This window comes from Macaca thibetana, chromosome X (genome assembly GCF_024542745.1).
Source record: "Macaca thibetana thibetana isolate TM-01 chromosome X, ASM2454274v1, whole genome shotgun sequence".
NCBI classification, from domain to species: domain Eukaryota; kingdom Metazoa; phylum Chordata; class Mammalia; order Primates; family Cercopithecidae; genus Macaca; species Macaca thibetana.
In genome coordinates, this window is record NC_065598.1 from 21,620,341 (window position 1) to 21,646,136 (window position 25,796).

The 25,796-nt window shown below is 42.8% G+C and overlaps 1 protein-coding gene across 1 annotated transcript in view; it reads left to right on the forward strand.

Moving 5' to 3' along the window:
- Window positions 1-25,796, forward strand: part of SMS (spermine synthase) — an 863,947-nt gene that overhangs the window by 827,825 nt on the left and 10,326 nt on the right. The window contains exons 3-8 of the mRNA XM_050775127.1: window positions 8,378-8,498; window positions 13,087-13,180; window positions 13,695-13,759; window positions 18,203-18,378; window positions 19,106-19,260; window positions 20,035-20,124. Of these exons, the coding sequence (XP_050631084.1) occupies window positions 8,378-8,498; window positions 13,087-13,180; window positions 13,695-13,759; window positions 18,203-18,378; window positions 19,106-19,260; window positions 20,035-20,124 (701 nt within the window). The remainder of the gene's footprint in view (window positions 1-8,377; window positions 8,499-13,086; window positions 13,181-13,694; window positions 13,760-18,202; window positions 18,379-19,105; window positions 19,261-20,034; window positions 20,125-25,796) is intronic.

Here is a 25,796-nt window from a genome sequence, read left to right on the forward strand (position 1 = left end):
GCCTTGGCAACCTTGCAGTAAGTGGGATTCTGAAGGCTTAGCTTGTTAGTTTGGGATTTTTGGGGAACAGCTTTATTGAGATATAATTCATATGCCATATAACTCCTTTATCGAACATGTACAATTCAGTGGCTTTCAGGATATTTGCAGAGTTGTGTGACCATCATGACAATCAACTTTAGAACATTTTCATCACCTCAAAAACAAACCCTGTGCCCCTTAGCCATCACCCTTATTCCTCCCCACCATTCTTCCCAGCCTCTGGCAACCACTAATCTGCTTTACATCTCTATGAATTTGCCTTTTCTGTTTTGTTTTTTGAGGTGGAGTTTCGCTCTTGTTGCCCCAGGCTAGAGTGCAGTGGCACCATCTCGGGCTCACCTCAACCTCCGCCTCCCGGGTTCAAGCGATTCTCCTGCCTCAGCCTCCCTAGTAGCTGGGATTATAGGCATGTGCCATCACGCCCAGCTGAGAATTTGCCTTTTCTGGACATAACAAATAGAATTACTTTTTTCAGTTAGCATAGCGAAAGCTGCTTTCACTTAGCATAGTGTTTTTAAGGTCTGTGTTGTATGTAGTGTGTATCAGTACTTCATTCCTTTTATGCCTGAATAGTGCATGGATAACCACAGTTTGCTTATCCATCTATAACTTGATGGAAGTTTGGGTCATTTCTACTTTCTGGCTATTACATATCATGCTACTGTGAACATCTGTGTCGGCTTGGGTTGTGTGTCATGAGCTTCATTTCATCATCATGCAGCTGTTGTAAAAAGGACTAGATATAGGGCTGTAAAGCCAAGCCGTTAAGGAATGCCAAAGGACCACCTGCTTGACCTAGAAATTCATTAAGCTTCTAATATCTGAGAAGTCTAATAGGCAGATCCTTTTTTAAAATTAAAAAGTTAAATTTTTAATTGTAAACTAAAATTTTCTTTTGTGAAATTGAAGGCTTTTTTGCATATCACTTGATTTCTGTAATCTGGACCTGCTGCCTGTCAGTCTTCATGCTTTTGATGGACCTAGCACATTCTGAGTTCAAAAGATGCTCTCAAACCCTTAGGCAGTGCTCAGCCATGGGTTTGGGTGAAAAGGAGACTCGAGGGATGCTGTGCTCTTTGTCATTCTTTCCAGAGGGGTTATGCCAGTGGCATTGGTGACTCCTCAAGAGATACTTCTTTAACTTGATTCCTGAACAGGTACTTCTTTAACTTGGTGTAATTTATGTAAATTTTAGTGTACCAGTTCTGAGTTTTGACCAATGCATACAGTTGTGTAACCACCACTATTATCAAGATTAGAAACATCTGAACGGGTTTTTAAAGCAGCTACCTGATTTCAAATTGGATTGGAATCCAGTTTCCTTTCCTCTTTTAGGTTTGGGGTCTATCAAGAAAAACCAGAAAGCTGCTTTATGTGTGAAGGGAAATTGTGCACAACCTGAGCCTGGCTCTCAGGTTATCTGACGTTAGGATCTGGGGTTTAGGAGAAAGGATGCCTGCATTTGTGCTTCCTCTTGCAGGGTATTTGCAGACTGGCTCTATTGCCAGCCAGCTCGCGCACTGTCTTCCCATGGAGAGAGTGCAGATCTCTGAAAGGAGCAGGCAGGGAGGGGCTGGGTGTAAGCTTGACCAAAGGTGGAGGGGGGACCTTGGACTTAGGTGGCAAAGTGGTAAGCATGGGTGGGGAAGGCGTGAGTGTCTGTGTGTGTGTGTGTGTGTGTGTGTGTGTGTGTGTGTGTGTGTGTAGGAGCACTGAGAATAAAGTGTGAGTGAGGGCATGGAGCTCTAGAAATCTCGGCAGTTCTATGGTGGCTGGGGCTGCAGTTGCTGGAGCAGTAGGTGGGCTGGAGGTTCAGCTTTGGGTCTTATCACTTGGCATGATGCGATGATGGGGATGACTAACCACTCCTTGGAGCCAGTTCTGGGAGAGACCTAGGAGGGAAAGGGGCTTGATAGTGAGGTATGAAATTTTCAGTCTTCATAACTAAAAATATGCTTGGCGAGAATAGAAATTCATCTCCCAACTTCACAAGCCAGGTGCTCCTTGACCATGAGAGAGCTGAAAGGAGTGTGAATGTAAATCTGTTCCAACCGCCTCATTTTGCAGAGGAGAATGTCAAGGCTTTGGCCTGTCGAGTCTGATGGCTCTGCCTAAGGGGAGGGATGGTGACCACACACAAGACAGTCGGAGTTGTGTAGCCTTCAGAAAGCACCCAGTGTGCTCATGGCCTGAGTTTTCTTAGCTAAAGTTTATGAAGTTGAAAAAACAGTCACAAGCCAAGGTCACAAGTAGAGAGGTTTTTTGTTGTTGTTTTTTGTCTTTCTGGATGTGTGAGAATTGCGTATTTCCTTAGGGCAGCCTCTAATGGAATTTAGTTAAGGAGGATGTTAGATTCTGAAAGCTGAAGGAGGAGCAGGAATATAATATGCATGTCTTTTTTTTTTTTTTTGCCAGGTGTGGTTTTGATTCAGAGTGACTCCCTGGCCTGGTAAGGTTGGCTAGTACAGCTGATCTGCTTTATGCACACAGGGCTGCGTACCATATGGATCGGTGATTAAATAGCAGTACAAAACCATGAGGGAAGGAAGGAACTGACGTTGATTCTGGGTTCTATAGAGGAACCCTACAAAGTAGTGTTTCTATTTTATGAGGAAATTAGGTCTGTAAGTGAAAAGTCCTGGCCAGCAAGTTTGGGTGGGATGGAGAGACGCTGGTGGGAGGCTTGAGAGGGCCTGTTATGGGGACTGTTAAGTGGCTGGTGATGTAACCATTGACGAGAGTAGGGAAGTAACAAGCCTGATTTTAATCCGAGACTTGTGATTGGAACAGTGCTGGGAGCAGTTGCACAGGAGGCAGGTTCCAGCTAGATACACAGATTTGGGCTTCGGGCATCTGGAGCTGATACTCAGGGTGGGAAGAATGAGGTTCTCCAAGACGGGCATATAAATGGTTCCCTGGTAGAAAATGAGGCAGGAGGTGAAGCTTAGGACTTGATTCTTTCCCCTTCCTGTCTTCCCTTCCTTTCCTTTGGTAGTGCTGTATTTAATTTGGACCAGTTTATTCATTTTAAGCTATTGTTGAACAAACACACAAAGTAGGCAGTGGGCTGGAAATGGGGGCATTGCGTTGTTCAGTAGACAAAGGACATGTTTTGCCTTGGGAGAAGTCACTGTGTTTCTGAGCACTTTGGAAGGCTGAGCGATCTACTAGTTACAATATATTGTTCTTGCTTGGCCATTGAAGTGAATTTTCTGAGAACTTCTGCCAAAGAAGAACATTCCATCGGCCTAGTTTGGATGACTATGTCTCCTTGAAAGTAGTGTGATGAGCTCTTTTAGCATTTGAATCTATCTTCACATTTTCTTCTGATTTGTGGACATTTATGACCTTGCTGTCCTGTGTTCTCAAGTTTGGATATATTCTGACCTCAGGCTCGTTTTCACCTGAGTATAGAGCATGTAGTAGTTCTCAAGTGATTGTATTGCCCCTCTCCTGCCCTTGGGGCAGTTGGGGTGGGGGGTCTTTTATTGACAAGCAAAGGCATTCCTGACGTTTACTGGGTATGACGGGTTACCAAAGTCCTGTGAAAGACAAAGACGGGGCAGCCTTTCTTACCACATTGTTAACCTTGCCCCTGATAGCAAGGAACCCTGGTAGAGCAAGTCTGATTTGTTTGGTTATTTTACAAGTTCCATGCTAGACAGGCATAAAGGTTGAAATTTGGAATAATTCCAAAGCATGTTCTGGGGCATGTGCCAGGTTACCCTTGGCTTCAGTTAGTAAAGAGTTCTAACTTTTCTCAGCCCTTCTGTTGAGCATTTTCTATAACTTTTTGGTGGCTTAATGAGTATAAGTGGTCTGGAAATGGTAGGGGGTTTCTTTTCCTTTTTTTGTGTTGGGTGATTTAGATTAGTGGTTCTCAACTGTGGCTGGACATTGGAATTTCCCAGGGAGCTGTTGAAAATACGGATGCCTGGGTCCCACCCCCACATTTCTACTTAATTGGCCTAATGTGTGGCATTGGAATTTTTCAAAACTCCCAAGGTGATTATTATTTACTTTTTGAAATAGGATCTCACTGTTGCCCAGGCTGAAGTGAGGTGGCGCAATCATGGGTCACTGCAGCCTTCACCTCCCAGGCTAAGGTGTTCCTCCCATCGCAGCCTCCTGGGTAGCTGGGACTATAGGGACGTGCCTCTATGTCCGGCTAGTTTTTGTATTTTTGGTAGAGACAGATTTTACCACGTTGCCCAGGCTGGTCTCGAATTCCTGGGCCCAAGTGATCCTCCTGCGTTGACCTCCTAAAGTGTTGGGATTACAGGCGTGAAACACCATGCCTGGCCTCCCTGGGTGAATTCTAATGCACAGCTAGGATTGTAAACCACTGGTCTAGATGTTCTTGAACCTCTGCAAAGATATAGTAATAAAGGATGATGAATTCAGCCAAATAAAATAATTTTTTATTTGCCCACAAAACATTTATTGAGCACCTGGGATCAAGATGACTAAGTGAGCCACCTCATGCTTTTGCTTTATTTTGCCTTTAAAAGCCCTGATTTGGAAAGAGATACTACTGCGGAGTTTTCACCTCTAGCTCCCCTCCCTGGAGTGTCTTCCCCAAGGGCTGGGTGACAGGGGAGGCCCCAATCAGGAGGAAGGTGAGGATGAAGGGGAGGTGAATGGTGGGCAAAATGATGGTGTCCCCATAAAGCCCTGCAGACACCTTCCTGGCAGGGCTAGCATACTCAGATGCCCATGGGGACCCGGCGGCCGCACAAATGAACAGGGCTTGTGGGTAAATGAGCTTCCAGAAACACGTTCAGTTTTGGCCTGTTTTTACTGAACTTGGCGGGTAAGCCTATAGTGTGGGAACAAGTAATGCTTCAAATCAGATTTCTTGTGTAGTTTTTCCTTCAGTTTGAAACCTGGCCGGAGGACTTTCTTTAGTCCACACGGTGCCTTTTTGTTAATTGTGCCAGTTAGAAAAAGGGGATGGCCACTACACTGGGCTTGGCCAGCAGTCAAATCCTTTGCATAGATCAGACAAAGACCCCCCTTTCCTTGGCCTAAGGGATGAGGTTCATCCCAGCTCAGCCACCCAGGCCAGGGTCCTCGTTCACTGCACAACCTGGTCAATTACACGCAGGGTGGCTTTGTCTAGATTGTTCGTTCACCAGCATGGGGGTTTGGGTTCTGTTTTGTAATGTGCCAACAGAACCATCTTGAGGCCATTTCCTAGGAGTGATTATTTGTTTTATATGCTTTCAAAACAGAAAACATCTGTTCTAGCCAAGGAGGGATTGCTTAATTTTAGAATGGCTCTTCAGATTCAGGGAAAGTTCTGCCTGGCTCAGTACACTCAGGCCACCTCCACAGTGGGCTGGCCCACCACACTTCAGTGACAAACTCAAACTGAACAAGGTTAGTTTATCTTACCAAGTTTGAAATCAGATTTATTTTAGTGAAGCAGTCTTAAATGAAGATTTATTTTAGTGAAGCAGTCTTATTTTAGAATTCAGTCTTAAATGCTACAGTTCTGGGGATATAATTCAGACCTTGGCTTTTAATTTCCTGAAACCAATTTCAGAATAGCAAAGCAAGCTAGATTATTTTCTGCCAAATGACTTTCCCAGAGGCACAGTTTTGCTAGGAACAAATGAGAGCTTAAGGATTCATTGGGCCACCACTGCTCGGTGTTTACAGAGGCTTGTGCTGCTGTGGAAGTGTGACGTGGATTCTGCACTGGTAGTCTCTCCCTGATGTGGGACTTTTTCTTGGAGATTCTTTGATTTTGGCCATCTGTAGGGCTTGACCACCCTGACATCCATCCCTACCCAAGTCCTCGCAAGTTTCAGCTGCATCCTCGCTTTGGCTAGCCAGACCCCTGCATTCTGAGGGGGAGGAAACCGCTTCTTTGGGGGTGAACACCTGTTGGTGACTTTTGGAAGGGGTTCCTCTAGTTCTTAGGGCTGTCTGAAGTCCCTTTGCTTTTTCTCTTCTTCCTCTCTCAATTGCTGATACCCCACGGGTCTCAGGGTTGTGGCCCATTTATTTCTACCTATACCCATTTGGGAATTTAGGGTTACACTCTGTCATCTAGTTTTGTTCCAGATGTTGTCCATGAGTTTTGGCTGGGCTATCAACTGCTCTGTTTGGCAATTCTGAATATTAAATTATGTTTTCACTGCCACTTTTAGTATTCCGTTTGCTGTTGTTAAAGTTGAAAACGAATTTTGGGCAGGTGTATTAGCTTCCTAGGGCTGCTGTAACAAAGTACTACAAACTGGGTAGCTTACAATGGCAGAGATGTATTCTCTCACAATTCTGGAGGCCAGAAGTTTCAGATCAAAACGTGACAGGCCCTTGCTTCCCCAGAAGGCTCTAGGGGAGAATCCATCCTTGCCTCTTCAGCTTCTGGTGCGCTTGTAGCTGTCCTGGGCTTGGCGTATGGCTCTTAATCACTCCAACCTCTGCCTCCGTCTTATGTCACCTGCCCCCTTTTCTCCCTGTATCTTTTCTTCTGTCTCTTATAAGGGCACTTGTCATTGGGTTTAGGGTCTGGGTACCTGGATAATCCAGATGCTTTCATCTCAAGATCCTTAACTTAATTACATCTACACAGACCCTTTTCCAAAGAAAGTCACACCCCCAGGTTCTGGAGATTAAGATGCGGATATATCTTTTTGGGGCCACCGTTATACCCACTACAGTGGGAGAGAGTGAAATCTTCTGATTTTTAAATGGCAACTAATTTACACTTTAGTCTGTTCAGGGACTGGGTGCAGTGGCCCATGCCTGTAATCCCAACACTTTGGGAGGCTGAGGCGGGTGGATTGCTTGAGCTCAGGAGTTTGAGACCAGCCTGGGCAACATGGTGGAACCCCATTGCTACCAAAAATGTACAAATTTAGTTGGGCGTGGGCTGGGCGCGGTGGCTTATGCCTGTAATCCTAGCACTTGGGGGCCTGAGGCGGGCAGATCATGAGGTCAGGAGATTGAGACCATCCTGGCTAACATGGTGAAACCCTTTCTCTACTAAAAATAAAAAAAAATCAGCTGGGCGAGGTGACAGGCACCTGTAGTCCCAGCTACTTGGGAGGCTGAAGCAAGAGGATCACTTAAGCCCAGGAAGCAGAGGTTATAGTGAGCTGAGATTACGCCAATGCACTTCAGCCTGGGTGACAGAGGGAGATCCGGTCTCAAAAAATAAAAAAAAGTCTGTGCAAGCCAGAGTAAGACATATCTGTCCATTTTGGCCTCCGAACTCCCCGTTTGTAGCCTTCATTCAGTGGCCTTGGGAACACAGTTCTGAGTCACTAGAGATAGACTATGCATAGTGAAAAAATCCTTAACATCCCAGTTCTAGTTTCAGCACTACTTAGTTTATGGCGGAAATTCTAATGTAATTTTCTTGGCAAATCACACTGCAGTCAGCTGTGACTCTGTTTTTTTCTTTTACCTCTGTTCAGGTCACAGAGATGCTTCGTTTTGATATTTACCAGGCTGTTTTTCCCCTCACAGGAGCCAGCCTTCAGAGGGCTGGTGGGAAAGTAAAGAGTAATTCCTCTTGTCATATCTTGGTTCTTTGTTTTACATTTATTAGGGAATGCCTGCTTTGTAGATAGAACTAGAGAACAAATTGCATTTACCCCTTATTCTAAGTATTGTAATGTTGGATGTTCTTGAAGATCCTGGCTTCAAGTGAACCTGCAGAGGTTAATGTACTTTATGTGGGAACACTGATGGCAGGATGGGAGACAGGAAGATTGGCTTCTGCGACCATGGGGGTGGGGTAGGGAGACCGACAAGCCAGCAGGTTGTCCCATATGGAATCGTTGTCCAGTTTGTACCATTGAGAGCTATGTTACTGAGGATTACTGTTGGATATTTTTTTCCAGTTATAAAAGCAGCACATCGTTTTTGTAAAACATGGGGAAAAAAGCTTGTCATTTATATTACTCATCAGCAGTGGACAGGTATCACCTTTCTAGTACCATGTGTCCTCATTAATTTATTTAACCTGAAGTGGAATCTCATTTGTTGTTCTTGCATTTATTTGCATTTCTTTAATTTCTGCTTAGAGTGAATATTTTGTTGTGCTGTCTCTAGGCTGAATATGTCTACATCCTTGGCACAGCTATTTGTGGTCGGCTTTTGTGTTCTTACCATCACGTAATCTGGTGGTCTGTGTCGCCTTTCCTTGCAGGGTGGAGAATGTTTATCACTCATGTCATGACAAGGGATAAGTGACACTGACAACTTTGTTCAGGTTTTTTTTTTTTTTTTTAAAGGTCAGTCCTCAAACTGTGCCTCATTGGCCTTCCTTCTGAATGTTTCTTTCTGACCATCTTGCCTTCTTCCCTTTGTTCTCCAGCTGATGGTGAGACCATTCTAAAAGGCCTCCAGTCCATTTTCCAGGAGCAAGGAATGGCGGAGTCGGTGCACACCTGGCAGGACCATGGCTATTTAGCAACCTACACAAACAAGAACGGCAGGTGAGCAGTCTCCGGTGCTGTTCTTCATATCTGGTCACTTATGAGCAGAGTGGGTGACAGAGTGGAGGATGGGGGTGGCACCTGGCTTTTGTTTTTCTCCTTTGACATCTTTTAGGATGGGGCTGGAACTTGGTGCCTCTCAAGATTCTGCACATCAGAATCTCCTGGTAGCGTTACTGACCACAGGTTCTTAAGCTCTCATGTATATAGAGATTGACAGGAGGCCAAACATGTTTCCCAGACAAGTTTTTTGTTAAGACTTATTCCCAGAGTGAGCATAAGGGAGGCAGCCCAGGAAAAGTTTTGTGGCTGACTCCCCCAAGGTGATGTTTTGAAGGGAGTGATGTGAACAGTTCATGAGATAGATGAGTGTAATTACAGGTACGCACCTAGTTAGTGGTGTGCAGATGCAGTGAGACCTCCTGCTTAATGTATGCACCCTGAAGTGGCTGGTGAGCCCGCTCTTGGCGGGGACTTTAGCGTAATAGTACGACAGGGGCAGGATCGCTCATTGGGCTCATGCAAGTGGTAGGTCAACTCCCTGGAGTAAAAGGTTTACGGTGAAACTCAGCCTCTTAAGTCCCTGGAGTAAGATTTACCATAGGATGCGGCTTATCTTAGTGTTTCCCGGTCTCTTGGTCAGCAAGGATGATCTCAGAGGGGCTGGGGTCCGGATGGATGGGTTGGTTGGGGTGCCCACCACCTGTGAGGACCCACTAGTTTGCAGCAGAGGCCCGTAGTGGGCATGCCGGGGCCTTCTCGCTGCAGGATGCTGAGCTGCAGACGCTCTTGCTCAGGTCAGAGTATGGTGGGTGTAGGCTGAGGGTACCTGCTCTAGGCTGGCCAGCAGCAGTGCTGCAGGGCCCCAGGGGCAGCCTGCACAGAGCCTCAAGCAGCGCTTTGCCATCTTCCTGGCTCCTAGAGCCTGGTATTTCTGGAAATAAGTGTGTTATTGGGGTGGGGGGAGCCCAGGTCCCTTCTCTACAATGTTTCTGGAGAGCTTTCACGAAACACTCGTGCCTGGGCATTTCCCCCAGAAATTGAGGTCACAGGGCCTGGACATCTGGATTTCTCCAAAGCCCCAGTGGTTCTATGTGGCCAGGACCAAGAACCCCTGGCGGCATAAGCAGTTTGAAATGGCAGGCAATGATCCCCTGGGCCCCTACCGCAAGAGTTCTTGATGCAATAAGCGGGTCTGCAACCGGGCCCAGATTCAGTTTTCAGGAAGCTCCCGGGAGATGCTGATGCTGCTGGACAGCTGACCACACTTTGAGTAGCACTGTTATGACTGATTATCAGCTACTGCAGACCATGGTGAAATGCAGAAGAAAATCTAAACTAAGAAATGACCGATAACAAGAAACCAGTGCGTTGAGCTCTTGGTATTTCCTTAAATCTTGGTTTGTATTGTATCTGGACTGGCTTAGTATGTAAAACTACTAATTAAGATTCTTAGTAATTTGCACTATCAATTTGGAAATGTCATAGGGTGCGGGGTATACTGCTTGGGCGATGAGTGCACCAAAATCTCACAAATCAGTACTAAAGAATTTACTCATGTAACTAAACACCACCCATTCCCCAATAACCTATGGAAATAAACATTAAAATAAATAAAAATGTGAACTCCAGGATGGGGTATTTTCGATGACTTTTATTCTGTTACCTCAATGGGTACCCAGTACTGGAATTCCACGTGGCTTCCTTAATGTCCTACTTTCTCTCCCTTTGTTTCTCTATTAAAGGAAAAAGTAGCCACCTCCATTATATTCCAGAGACCTAGAGATGAGGGAAACCTGTACTTTTTGAGCTCACTGCCCCTTCCATTATTCTCTCTGTAAGTCTCCATGGCCCACTCCTGTGGCATTAATTGGTGGTCTCTATCCTGATACCTCTCAAAGACATCCGAACCTCTTCTTCCCCAAGCCCAGACTTGTATTTCTAACTGTGCAGCAAACCTCCCTGTGTGTTTAGTAGATACCGCAAATGTATCTAAGATGATGATTTCTTCCTTATATGAACGCTACCACCAAACCCTCCTCTCCCCTGTGTCCTTTCCTTCCCTGCTCTGACCCAGATGGTCTCTTGGAAGCAGAGGCTGTAGCTGTCCTAGAGCCCTCTGGCTCCTGCAGGATTACACTCAGCCCCTCCCTGTACCTGCCGCCTCTCACTGTTTTTACTGTGGTCCATCTTTTGGGGACCACAGCAAATCGGAACTCATCATCCACGGCCTCCGGTGGCAGGCTCCTCAGCCAGCACCAGGTGAAAAGTTGCACTTTATCTCCTAAAGGCCTTTGCAGCTGGGCCCTGCCTACCTCTCTGTCACAATTATTGAAGTTTCTGCCATAGCCACCAATTCCAGTTGTACAGAAGACTTGGAATTCCTCCCAGAAGGGGTTTTTGAGTGACAAGAGCCGTTTGGAAACTGCTTTGAAAAGCAATAAACAAAAACAAAAAAAAACCCAAATGAACTGCTTAGGGTTTTGTTGTTGTTGTTTTTGAGACCAAGTCTTGCTCTGTTGCCCAGGCTGGAGTGCAGTAGCGCAATCTTGGCTCACTGCAGCCTCTGCCTCCTGGGTTCAAGCAGTTCTCCCACCTCAGCCTTCCGAGTGGCTGGAATTCCAGGCACTCACCCCCACATCCAGATAAGTTTGTGTTTTTAATAGAGACGGGGTTTCACCATGTTGCCCAGGCTGGTCTCGAACTTCTGGCTCAAGCCATCCACCTACCTCGGCCTCTCAAAGTGTTGGGATTACAGGCGTGAGCCACCGCGCCTGGCCAGCTTAGTTTTTAAGAGTTTTCTACTTGGTCTCCTTCCTCTCTCACTTGGTCAACTGGTACCCACCCCGAGGTGCCTGTCCTGAAACCTCACCTCTCCTACCCATGCATGGGCTTGGGGAAAGGAGCTGAGCCACCTTTATTCAGGTTCTCTATTCCCTTCCCCCCGACCCTGGGCACATTTTTCCCCCTCTAGTTCTGGTTTTATCCCTAGGAGCACCTTAATCCTTGACTCTGCCTTCTAGTATTCTCTGTGTTCATGCTAGAACCACCCAAGTGGATAAAGGGGACATTATTTCTCTGTTGTTCCTTCCCCCCTCCTCTCTGCTGCCAGTGAAGGAGGGAAAGGAAAGATGATCCTCTCATTCCGGTGTAGAAGAGTTTGTGGACTGTGGGCAAGAACTTGATTTTTGAGGTCACTTAAGGGCTGAAGGTGAAAAATTAACTAGTTTTGTTTTATTTTAAATTTTTTATAGAGACAGGGTCTCACTATGCCGCCCAGGCTGGAGTGCAGTGGTGCGATCATGGCTCACTGCAGCCTCGATCTCCCAGGCATAAGGAATCCTCCTGCCTCATCCTCCCAAGTAGCTGGGACTACAGGCGTGTGCCACCGTGCCTAGCTTATTATTTTTAGTTTTTTTTTTTTTTTTTTTTAATCCAAGCACACTGTCTGTATTTTCTGAACATAATTCATCTTCTAATTTAGTATTTTTCAAACATTTCTTTACCTATAATTTATAGTAGGAGGTAATCATAACCCTGGAAATACACATCTGTGTAAATGCAGAACAAATGCATGCATAGACCAGGTGCAGTGGCTCACGCCTGTAATCCCAACACTGAGAGGCCAAGGCGGGTGGATCACCTGAGGTCAGGAGTTTGAGACCAGCCTGGCTGACATGGTGAAACCCCGTCTCTACTGAAAATACAAAATTAACCAGGTGTGGTGGGACACGCCTGATGTCCCAGCTACTTGGGAGGCTGAGACAGAAGAATTGCTTGAACCCAGGAGGTGGAGGCTGCAGTGAGCCGAGATCATGTCACTGCCCTCCAGCCAGGGCAAGACAGAGTGAGACTCCATCTCAAAAAAAAAAAAAAAAAAAAAAAGCGTGTAACTGAAACAAAAGTTTTATCGAGTACATCTTAGTGCATGTAATACACTCAAATATGTTTATTTCATTAAAAAATAAAAAGGACTGGTCAGAAAATTTTCTGTAAAGGTTGCTGTCACATTTTTAAAAAAACTCTTTGAAAATGTAAACCATTCTTACTTAGCCTGCAGGCTTTACAAAAACATACTGTGGGATGGATTAGGTTTGCAGGCACTTGGCCTGGATTTTCCAGAGTGCTTACTTAAATTAATTTACCTACCACCAGCCTGCAGTTAGGAAAAAATGACTCTGGTTTGAACTCTAAAGTTTAATTGGGAGAAACCAGTATACCCTTCTCCACACTCCCTTCATATTAAGGCAGTGGTTACTAAACCTGGCAAAATTACCTAGAGAACCTTTTTAAAAATTAGATTCACAGAACTGCTACTGAATCACTTTCTGGGCCCAAGAACCAGTTTTGAAAACCTTAACTTTTGGTAATGCCCTCTAAACCGTCCACAAATGATTGGTAGTTTCTCCCCACAAGACGCAGCCCTAGTAAGAAAGCAAAATGGTTAACTGTATAGTTTTAGGGAAATAAAGAGCAGTGGTCTTTTAATTGGGTGACATCTCTGTTTCTTTCTCTCTCTCTGTTTTTTTTTTTTTTTTTGAATGCCCTGATACAATTCTTAAGATTAAAATTATATTTTCCTTTGTAGCTTTGCCAATTTGAGAATTTACCCACATGGATTGGTGTTGCTGGACCTTCAGAGTTATGATGGTGATGCGCAAGGCAAAGAAGAGATCGACAGTGTCGGTTTTTCACTTTCATTTACTTGGTGTTTAAGGATCATAGTATCTGCTTAGCTTAGTGTTAAAATAATTTTCTCTTCATTGCTTGCTTTCCAGTTAATTTTAAACTTTCCTCCCTCCACATAAGTGGTTTTAGACTAGAAGTAGTTGTTTAGTTGTTTTTAGGAACTTGGGTGTCAGCGTTCCCTTTTAACTGCCTGAGTGTGAGTAATCTTATTTTCCACTGGAGGGAATAGAAAACCTTTAACCAGGATTTTATAGCTGCAGTACCCTTTGGCCTTCCTCTTCCATGTTATTTTGTTGCTAACTTACACTAAGGTTAGGTCAGCAACATGAAGGGATAGTTGGGATGGGAGAGTGGAATTGGGCCAGGCCTACAGGCTGCTAGAGGGCAGGAGGAGGGACAGGTCAATCTTGCACAGCTCTGTCAACACGGCTTCAGTTGTTGGGTCTGTAATTTAGCTGTTCCACGCAGCTTATTCTGCAAGCCCATTGATTTTTCTTTTAATTGTAGATTTTGAACAAAGTAGAAGAAAGAATGAAAGAATTGAGTCAGGACAGTACTGGGCGGGTGAAACGGTAAGTCCACTCTTGAATGTCCTTTTATATTTAATCGATTGAAACAATGATAGTTGGCTGGGCGCAGTAGCTCACACCTGTAATCCCAGCAATTTCGGAGGCCGAGGCAGGCAGATCACTTTAAGTCAGGAGTTTGAGACCAGCCTGGCCAACATGACAAAACACCGTCTCTACTAAAAATACAAAAATTAGCTGGGTGTGGTGGTGCATGCCCGTAATTCTAGCTACTTGAAAGACTGGTGCATGCAAATAGCTTGAACCCAGGAGGCAGAGGTTGCAGTGAGCCGAGATCGCACCACTGCACTCCGGCCTGGGTGACACAATGAGACTGTCTCAAAAAAAAAGAAAAAAAAAATTAGAATGGCGGTGTTGTCCCCAGTAGTGTCTGCTTGAGATATGGAAAACATCAAACTCAGCACCTCCTTCTGGCAACATGGTGAACCAAACTGCTGGGCCCCTCACACCAAAACAAGATAGTGTATGAACATACATGTGCATGGATGCACACACAAAAATGCTAGGTAAAATGAAACTAAGGCAGAAAGGAGATAGGGACCAACTCCAAGGAGTTGGAACTGCATAAAGTGGAGACCCAGGTAGAGCTGCCACCTCATCAAAGGGTGCTAGAAAACACCTGACTTCAGTTCGAGACCAGCCTGACCAACATGGGCGAAACCCTGTCTCTTCTAAAAATACAAAAATTAGCCAGGCTTGGTGGTGCACGCCTGTAATCCTAGCTTCTCAGGAGCCTGAGGCAGGAGAATCGCTTGAACCCGGGAAGTGGAGGTTGCAGTGAGCTGAGATTGCACCACTGCACTCCAACCTGGGCAACAGAGTGAAATTCCATCTCAAAAAAAAAAACCTGACTTGGACCCTTCCCGGAAAGAGAAAAGGTCACTTTTTCTCCTTCAGGGCCCCAGAGTAAAGTTAAGCAATTTTAAGAGACTCTGACCAGGTGGGGTGATAAGAAAATTTGCCTCAAGGCTTTCAAAGAAGAAAACTTTCCAAGATACTAAGAATTGATAGGCCGCCAACCTTAAGCTGCCATAGGCAGGTTATTTTCAAGTGATCATTTTCAAGGAAAATGAAGCTCTCCCTATCAAGTGGAATGGGCACTAGCCCCACATGGCTATTTAAAGTTAGTTAAAATACACAATTCAGTTCCTTAGTCACAATAGCTAGTGGTTAGTGTCTGCCATGTGGGACAGTACAACTACGGAACATTTTCATCATCTACATTTCTGTCGGACACTGCCGAAGTGTTTGCCAGTGGTGTCAGATTTTAAAAGAATGCAGTTTTGACTTCTGTGGGAAGGAACTGGAGGGAATTAAGTAGTGCTTTGGATAGACAGCATGTAAATGCAGGACAATTTACTCTTGCCCTGCCTTGGTGGATCCTCACCAGGCCTTAAGGCATAGAAGTCCTGTCCCTTGCTCATAAAATTAACCTCATAGTTGCAGAGATAAGCGAGGGACTTCCTCATTGCTGAGCAAGGGGTATATAGGTTTCTCCAGTTCATGGCACTTTCCAGAAGAAGGAATCCTTATTGGCAAGCGTTAGGATGTTTAAGTACTTAATTACTCACCATGCTGAGTTTGATCAGCCCATAAGAAAGCTCTAGAGCAGATGTAAGATAACTAGGTAATTGTTTAATCTCCTGTAGTTAAAGAGGAAAGCAGGAAACTGAAAGTGAAAAGAAGAGGCCACAGTATAGAACTGTCTACTTTTTTGAGATCTGTTAGAGCACTCAGGTTCTTTTAGAGCACCCAAGCTCAGTTTAAGGTCCCTAGCCATGTCTCTCACCCTTCATCTTCCTTTAAAAGCACATCCACACCCATATGCCCATATCACTTTTTGGACATCTCATCTTTTCCTGTTTGCAGGGTTTTCCTTATCTACACCCATTTGCAATGAACAGGTTCCCCACTGTCAGAAAGGGTCTTAACTTGATGATAATGAATTGGTCCACATCAAAATGTGGTCTGATTTTTATCAGTTACCTCTATGAGTGGGTAAACAGAATACATTTATGGGCTTCAGCATTCGTGAGAAGTCTGGATCTTTTCTTTTTTTTTGGTATAAGAGTTTTCTAAGAGTGGAGTTAAGCTTTAGATCTTCAAAATACCTTGCCTATGCTTGTCACAGTTTTTATTTTCATGAAATAAGGTTGATGAGAGCTGGAAATTGGGAATATTTTGTTGTAAGCCCTTTGTTACTGGCCTCAAAAGGACAAGGATTGCTATACTTTTTTTTTTTTTAATGTGGAGAATAAAGATCAGAGGTTAAATGTTAGAGATGAAATCATTAACAAATAACCCGTAACATCTGAAATGATTCCCCTTTGTTAAGTTAAATCTGAATTTTTGACTAAGAAGCTATGGGATGTACTTGAATTTATTTTTGTTTTCTGCTTTCAAGTGAAAAGGAACAAGAAAACAAGGTCACATAAATTAACTTTGATTTTAAAAGGTTCTTGCAATTTACACAGTATACCTGAGGCCTGGGCTGTAATCTGCCTGAATTGGTATAGTCCAGTTTCATTTTTCAGCAGTGAAGTTTGAAACGAGTTTGATAGGGGACTCCATAGTACCTCCTGGTAGCCCGTTATAGGGCTACCAGGGAGATGCCCTTTAATGCTAGGTTGAGCACTTCATCAGGGTAACGTCATTTACATCCTGTTAAGATGCTTTTTTCTTTGCCAGTCTTTAAAAACCATAGTGTTACAATCTAGAAAAGAGCTCTTCACCTTAGCCAAGGCACTATTGACACAATTGAGAACAGACACTTTATTTTCAGTGGGTTTGTCTCTAGTGCAGTAATTTCCCATAGCTGGCTGGCTGTCAAGGAGAGGGTAGTCTTCCTCCCCTGGAAGTGAGTGACTTTGTCCTTCTTCCAGTGCCATGGGTGGCTCACTCTCATCTCACTCCCCACCATCAGCCAGGGGTAGAAGAGGCTTCCTCCAAGTCCTGTTTGCCTGCTCTCTAGCGGTTGTCCTGATTGGTGCTTCACATTTTCCAATTTACAGGAAAAACCCTCTAGAATGCCTCACATTCTCAAAGCTGAATTTGTTCACATGGAGTTTGGTAAAGAAGTGGTTAAATCAAGAGTTGTCAGGATTACATGAATTTATGGGAGTTTGCCTTTTCAATCTCAGTGTTCTTTATAGATGTTAGTATTCCCTCATAGAAAGCCTCATTAACTTGTAACAGGTTTAGACTGTACTCTTGGAATCTGGTGAGCAGGGAAGGGAAAGAGACTCATAGGAGTAAGTCAGGCCGCATATCCCAGCATTTTAGATATCTACAACTGTGCATCATGGCGTTTTAATATCGAACACTACTGTGTTTGAGAACACATGACTCACGCGGTTGTGTTATGTATGCAGTGAGCTCTCCTTTTCTTTGTGTTTGACTTGCCAAGCCCCTTTTCCAGGTCTGTTTTTTCCTGTCATTTAGTGTCCTCTGCTGGTACTTTCTAGTACATTCATCCTGTGAAAAATACCGGGTATTTACAAAAGAATGAATGAAAAAGTCATGTTGCAGCCTCTCTAGTAGTAACTGGTTCAGGCCAGAATCTTCTACATGCTAAAACCACTGGTAAAGGTTTGTTGGGGGTGAGGACTTTCACCTAGTTTCAGAGGACCACCCCACAGCCTGCTTAGTAATTTCAAAGGGTGAAAAGGTACCTTTGCAGATGGAGAGATCTCATGAATACCACTTTAACCAAGTGATCACAGACTTAGCATCACCAATAATAGGACAAATACACATCTTGTGTTCCCAATGTGATGCCTGTGTAATTAATATATGTCAACCTGATTCTAACCATGAAGAGTGAGAGATTATCAGGTAAACCCATATGAGTCATTTTTCGGCAGAATAGCTGGTCTGTACTTTGAGATCTCAATGTCATGAAACATACCAGTAAAAAAAAAAAAATTCTACGTTACATGAGTATAAAAAAGAAAAAAATAATAGGGACATGCAGTGTATGAACCTTTATTCAAGAGCAGAACATCTATAAAGGACATAACTGGCATAATTGGGGACACTTGAAGATGGACTCTGTACTAGATAACCATATGATACCCATGTGAACTGGTGTCAATGTGGTAACGTCAATGTAGTTATGTAGATAGTCTTAAGAGACGGATACTGCTGGAGCATTTGAAGTATGAAGTGTGCAGTGGCCATCTTCTTCAGCTTTTTGTTAGAGAAAATCTACAGCATGACAGGATTTTTAAAAAAGTGAACTGTGTACAATAGTGGTCAACATTTGGTGGTGGCCGTGATTGTATAAAACTAAAAGCCCAAGCTTTGGATTTGTTCTGTGCTTGTCAGAAGTCGGCAGTCATGTGGCTTTCTTTTGCATACTCTTCATCCCAGGTCCACTTGTAAGGCAGTGTTCTAGTAAGGTACATTGCTGTTTTTCTCTTTTTCCAGATTACCACCCATAGTGCGAGGAGGAGCCATTGACAGATATTGGCCAACCGCTGATGGGCGCCTGGTTGAATATGACATAGATGAAGTGGTATATGACGAAGATTCACCTTATCAAAATATAAAAATTCTACACTCGAAGCAGTTTGGAAATATTCTCATCCTTAGTGGGGATGTTAGTAAGTATTCCATCCCTGCCCCGATCACATAACAAAGTGGTGATATGTTAGATGATGGTGTTTTCCTGACAGTTATTGCTGTTGTGGATTTGTTTGAGTTTGTTTCTGACACTGCTGGTGTTTGAGATGCACATTTATGTCATATTAACCTGTGGATTGTCTGGGCTTTCACATAAACTTCGTCTTGACATTGCCTCCTTAGTGATGAATATTTAGATTGTGTTTCAAAAGAAAATGCATTTGCGTATTACAAAAAAAAAAAACCTTTTTGTTACAGAACAGTTGAAACCTAAGTAGACAAATTAGTGTGATGAACCCGCATGTACTCACCATTGAGTGTGAACAATTATCAACTCCTAGCCAGTCTTATTTTGCCTAAACCCCAGTCTACTTTGTCCCTCTCATATTATTTTGAAGCAGCTCACAGACATCATATTATTTCATTTGTTAAGATGTAACTGCTTTTAATTATTTGGTATATTGACACATTTTTAAGGCTGGATTTTCTTTCCACTGACTAATGTCCATTTGTATAAGGTGTCAGATGATCAGGGTTGATGAAAAAGTCCTCAATGGAAAAAAAAAGCTTGCATATTGTTCACAGTTTTAAAAAATTGAAAATGAAAAATTTACATTTTGGGCTAGATCCCAGCACTTCAGTGTGGCGGGGCCAGGTGGTTTGTGTGTGAAGGTAGACTCACCATTTGGATTTGTTTCTCCTCCCTAGATTTGGCAGAGAGTGATTTGGCGTATACCCGGGCCATCATGGGCAGTGGCAAAGAAGATTACACTGGCAAAGATGTACTCATTCTGGGAGGTGGAGATGGAGGCATATTGTATGAAATAGTCAAACTAAAACCAAAGATGGTCACTATGGTAGAGATATCCTTTGTTGTATGAGAGAACAAGTTCAGTGGGCTTCTTTTGTTTCCTTCCTTCCTTTGGTGTCTCACAACTCAAATTAATGTTACCACAGACTAGAGGCAAATGTGTTACCCATACCCAGACTGCTTTGAACAGACAAGTTAGTAACAGTACCCTTTTACGTGGCCATCAACAAAGAAATAATCGGCTGGGCACAGTGGCTCATGCCTGTAATCCAAGCACTTTGGGAGGCCGTGGCAGGTGCATCACCTGAGGTCAGGAGTTCAAGACCAGCCTAATCAACATGGCGAAACCCCGTCTCTACTAAAAATACAAAAATTAGCCAGGCATGGTGGCGGGCACCTGTAATCCCAGCTACTTGGGAGGCTGAGACAGGAGAATTGCTTGAACCTGAGGTGGCAGAGGTTGCAGTAAGCCAAGATCGCGCCACTTCACTCTAGCCTGGGCGACAGAGTGAGACTCCGTTTCAAAAACAAACAAATAATCTACCTAGTTGAGGATTAAAGAGCAAATGACTTTGATACTGTGTCTGCTGCCCGGCAGTTTCCAAAATGACTTCCCTAAAGCTATCTCATGAGGAGAAAAGAAGATTCAGTTCCTTTTGCATGTCCTTGGTGGGAAAATAAAGTCACTCACTGCCTCATTCATCATTTTGTCAAATTTGTGATACCCAAGTTAGCATTATAAAATCTTTGTCTTAACCCTTTCTTTAAAGTATTACTATTTAAGAATTCTTTGATATACCCAAATTCTCCTTAACCTGTTTCGGACATTGACCAAATGGTGATCGATGGGTGTAAGAAATACATGCGAAAAACGTGCGGCGATGTCTTAGACAATCTTAAAGGAGACTGCTATCAGGTAATTATGTTTTCTGGATAATATAGTTTTAAGTCAACTGATAATATAATTGATTTAAGTTATTGATCAGAATCGTGCCTTATTAAAACAGCTTTTAGTATAATTGGTTGAGAAGATAAATACGTCATCTGTCTCTTCATGTGAGTTATATGTATATTTGTATTTAGGGTACACATGTACCAATGATGGGAATGCACCAACTCCAGATTCTCTGAATGGAATAAAATGAATTCTGTTTTTTGTGGGGTTTTTTTTGTTTGTTTGTTTTTTTAATACTTCTAGGGTACCTGTGCAGAACATGCAGGTTTGTTACATAGGTATACACGTGGCATGGTGGTTCGCTGCGCCTGTCAACTCATCATCTAGGTTTTAAGCCCTGCAAGCATTAGGCATTTCTCCTAATGCTATCCCTCCCCTAAGCCCCTATCCCCCGACTGGCCCCAATGTGTGATGTTCCCCTCACTGTGTCCATGTGTTCTCATTGTTCATCTCACACTTACAAGTGAGAACATGCGGTGTTTGGTTTTCTGTTCTTGTGTTAGTTTGCCGAGAATTATGGTTTCCAGCTTCATCCATGTCCCTGCAAAGGACATGAACTCGTCCTTTTTTATGGCTGCATAGTATTCCATGGTGTATGTGTGCCACATTTTCTTTATCTAGCCTATCCTTGATGGGCATTTGAGTTGGTTCCAAGTCTTTGCTTTTATGAATGGTGCCACAGTAAACCTACGTGTGCATGTGCCTTTATAGTAGAATGATTTATAATCCTTTGGATATATACCCAGTAATGAGATTGCTAGGTCAAATGGTATTTCTGGTTCTAGATCCTTGAGGAATTGCCACACTGTCTTCCACAATGGTTGAACTCATTTACACTCCCACCAACAGTGTAAAAGCATTCCTATTTCTCCACATCCTCTCCAGCATCCGTTGTTTCCTGACTTTTTAATGATCGCCATTGTAACTCCAGCCTGGGCCGCAGAGCGAGAATGTCTCGAAAAGAAAAGAAAATTTTAATTAAAAAAACCTTAATAATAATAATAAAAAAAGAAAACCTTAATAGTAAAATCAAGTAGTACACAAAACTAAAGATTGCTTTTACATATGTGCAAAATTTCCAAGTAAAATAATAAGCTAAATCTGTCATCTTAAAGAAGTCTATATTATGCTCAAGTAGGATTTAGTTAGAAGTGTAAAGATTTGAATTTTAAGAAATCTGTCAACTTAATTCATTATGTGAGTAAAGGAGGAAAATAACAGATGACAAAGAATTTGAGAATATTTAGCAGTCATTTTTAATAAAAACTAATGCAGTATACTTATGTAAAATTAGCCAGGTGTGGTGGCGTGTGCCTGTAATTCCAGCTACATTGGAGGCTGAGGCAGGAGAATTGCTTGAACCCGGAAGGTGGAGGTTGCAGTGAGCCGAGATTGCACCACTGCACTCCAGCCTGTTCAACAGAGGGAGACTCTGTCTCTAAAAAAAAAAATATATATATATATATAAAATATATATTTTATTTTATATATATATAATATATATATATTTTGTATATATATATAATATATATAACAAATCTGTACATGTATTCCCTGAATCTAAAATAAAAGTTAAAGTATAAATTACTTGAATAAAATAAAATTGCAATAGAGATGAAACTACCTAAACATTAGTAGAAATTAGGTTATAGTAAATAGAAAAATAGAAAATATAATAAATATAATAGATAGCAGAAGCCATTTCCACTGAAAATAGGAAGAAGATGAGGATGCCAATTATCTTTTTCACATTGTTTTTTGAGGCAGCTGAGATAGTAAAGTAGAAAGATGAAAACAGTATAAATCTAATTATTTGCAGATGATATGAATACTAGAAAAGCCAGGAAACTTACGTAGAAAATTATTTGAATTCATGAGAATTTGGTAAAGTGATTGGATAAAGCCAGCCTAGATTTTTTTCTCTATACTAAATGCTAAATCATTTAAATAGGATTTCCTTCCCATCCATTTCCTTTCAAAGTAATCAAGTGTTAAATTCCTAGGAATATATATTTAACAAGAATGGTATTGTGAGACTGGTATGAATTATATTAAGATCTTATTGAAAGACATCAAAGTCTGAATATGTGGAGAGGCATGCTGTATTTCTTGTATTGAAATAACAGAACAGGCCGAGCGCGGTGGCTCAAGCCTGTAATCCCAGCACTTAGGGAGGCCGAGACGGGCGGATCACAAGGTCCGGAGATCGAGACAGTCCTGGATAACACGGTGAAACCCCGTCTCTACTAAAAAATACAAAAAACTAGCCGGGCGAGGTGGCTGGCGCAGGAGAATGGCGTAAACCCGGGAGGCGGAGCTTGCATTGAGCTGAGATCCGGCCACTGCACTCCAGCCTGGGTGACAGAGCGAGACTCCGTCTCAAAAAAAAAAAAAAAAGAAAGAAATAACAGAACAGGCCGGGCTTGGTGGCTCACCTGTAATCCCAGCACTTTGGGAGGCTGAGGTGGGCAGATCACTTGAAGTCAGGAGTTGGAGAACAGCCTGGTCAACATGGTGAAATCCCATCTCTACTAAAAATACAAAAATTAGCCAGACGTGGTGGTGGGTGCTTGTAATCCAGCTACTCTGGAGGCTGAGGCAGGAGAGTGGCTTGAACTCGGGAGGTGGAGGTTGCAGTGAGCCGAGATTGCACCACTGCACTCTAGCCTGGGTGACAGAGCAAGACTCTGTCAAAAAGAAAAAAAACAACAACACAGAACAATGTCTATTTCTTCCCAATTTATTATGTGTAATCCCAAGGAGAGGGGAGGGGTTTAAAAGTAGACCAACTGATTTTAAAGTTTATTTGTAAAAACAAATATCTAAGAATACCCAAGAAAACTCGAAAAAAGAATCACAGTGTGAAGCGAAATATGTCCTATTCGTTGTTAATGTACTACAAGGCACAGTAATCAAATAGGAAGTATGAAAGGAATACACAATACCTAGGAGTGTCAAAGGAACTTGAACAGGTCTGCGTATGTGTTCCTACACACTGCTAATATGGTCTAAGATGCATTTCAGTCGACTTGGGAAAAGGTTTGGTTGAGTTAATGTGCGATGCCGGTATAATGAGTTAACCATCTGCATGAGAACCAAGTTAGCCAACCATAGAAATAGGAATTTTGGTGACTTAGGCTCTAAATGTAAAAACTAATACATTTAAGACAATTTAGAGTACTTAACCTTGGAGTTGGGAAATCTCTTAAAGATAGGACACTCAAACTGTTAATGGTATTATGTTGTCCTTACCAAGCCAAAAGTTCAGACTAGAAGAAAGACTGGTAACAAGCGTGACAGGGAATTGATCCCTTGAATAATGCAGAGTCCCTACAGCTTCGAAATGAAGTTAACTAACTTTAAAAAAGTATAAAGGGTATATTTACTGGTACTTCTCAGAATAAGTCAAATAACCTGTAAAAAGTACCACAAGACAGGCCGGGCGCATTGGCTCATGCCTGTAATCCCAGCACTTTGGGAGGCTGAGGTGGGCAGATCACAAGGTCAGGAGATCGAGACCATCCTGGCTAACACAGTGAAACCCCGGCTATACGAAAAAATAGAAAAAATTAGCCGGGCGTGGTGGTGGGCACCTGTAGTCTCAGTTACTCAGGAGGCTGAGGCAGGAGAAAGGCGTGAACCCGGGAGGTGGAGCTTGCAGTGAGCCAAGATTGCGCCACTGCACTCCAGCCTGGGCGACAAAGCAAGACTCCATCTCAAAAAAAAAAAAAAAAAAAAAAAAGTACCACAAGACAGTCACCCCTGTTGGTGGCCCAGGAAGTTCTTGTGAAAACATTAGCAACAGACTTCACAAAATTTAGTAGAGGAGCAATATTCCACGCTGAGGAGGATGCGAGGAGGAGACAGGTGCTCATATGCATTGCTGTTTGACATGTGAAATGCTATCAAAACCGAAACACATGGCTTCTACCCTGTGTTTGAGCACCCAGCCCACAGTTAAAAAGGTGTCACTACAAGGTTTTATTATAGATGTGCTTGTAGTGGCCAAGGCTTGGCGATGACAACAGAAAGAACGTTTTTAGTGGAATGGCGTATTTTTAAAAATGTGTGTTATTACCTGGAGAGATGTTCGGTGAAAATGTTCAAGTTCCGAATGATGTGCGTGATCCAAATTTTACAAAAGAGCACATATATTTGTATTTGTGTGCAAGTATTTGTAAGAATCTCTGTGAACGTATGGAAAAATTATGAGCATATCAAACAGGATTCATAGTGAATTGAAGGCAACTGTGGTGTTAGTACCTCCACAGGTATGATGCATTAAGTGAGACAAGTTATAAAACAATAGGACAGAAAAGTCCCAGTTTCTTACAACTGTGAGGCTATAAGAAGAATGATGAGAAACAACATGGGCTAGGTTATTTTAGGGAATTGTGGTGAACTTTTTTTGGGTTTTTTTTTGAGACAAGGTCTCGCTCTGTCACTCAGGCTGGAGCGCTGGAGTGCAGTGGTGTCATGATCATGGCTCACTACACCCTCGAACTCCCAGGCTCAAGCGATCCTCCCACCTCAGCTTCCTGAGTAGCTGGGACTACAGGCACATACCACTAGGCCCAGCTGGTTTTTCTATTTTTTCTAGAGACAGGCTTTTACCATGTCGCCCAGGCTGCTCTAGAACTCCTGGTCTCCAGTGTTCCGCCCACCTCAACTTCCCAAAGTACTGGGATTACAGGTGTTGGGCCACTGCTCCTGGCCTGGCAAAGTCTTAAACTCTTGATTTCTGACTATTATATGTAATTTTTCTTTTACTTAATGTATTTTTTTTTTGAAGTAGAAAACTAAAAGATGACCGTAACTCCTGTTTAGTTTAGGATGTTGCTTAGATCCAGATGTGTCCCCAGCATAGAGCCTCAGTACTTCAAATATACAGCTGACCTCAAACTTCTTTCCTGTATTAACTATGTATGATCTGTATGGGAATTCCAGCTGGACTCTTGATTGACTCTGATGGTGGGAGCTGTTATATATAGCTTTATTAGCAGTAGCCAAGCATTAGAGAAAATTGAGGAACAACATGTTTATAGTTTGAGTAACATGCAAAAATAAATCCATAAACAATGAAGTCATTCAGTGCTTAGTATAAAAGAAAAATTAGGCTGGGTACGGTGGCTCATGCCTCTAATCCCAGCACTATGAGAGTCTAAGGTGGGCAGATTGCTTGAGCCCAGGAGTTCAAGACCAACCTGGGCAACATAGTGAGACCCTGTCTCTAGAAAAACTTTTTAAAAATAGTTTATTAATTTTAAAAAATAAGAAAAATCAAAAGAAGATGATACAAATAGTGGTAGGAGAGGCAGTATAGATTAGAGATGAAAGTATGTAGTTGGCTTTCAGATAGTAATAGGTATACTTCGTGGATCTGTGGGCAAGCTGGATAACACCTCAAGTTTGTTTCTACATTGGTAAAATGGATAATAGTGCCTCTAGTATTGTTGCTTTATTGAAATGAGAAGGCATATAAAGCATATATGGTAAGCACTTAATTTTTGCTATTAATAGACATAGATGAAAGTTTTTTGGTTCCTGTAGCAGATGCTGTGGATAGCTGTGGATATAAGCCCCCACTTGGTATTTTTTTCCTCCTTCCTTTACTATTGTTTTTTGTTTAACTA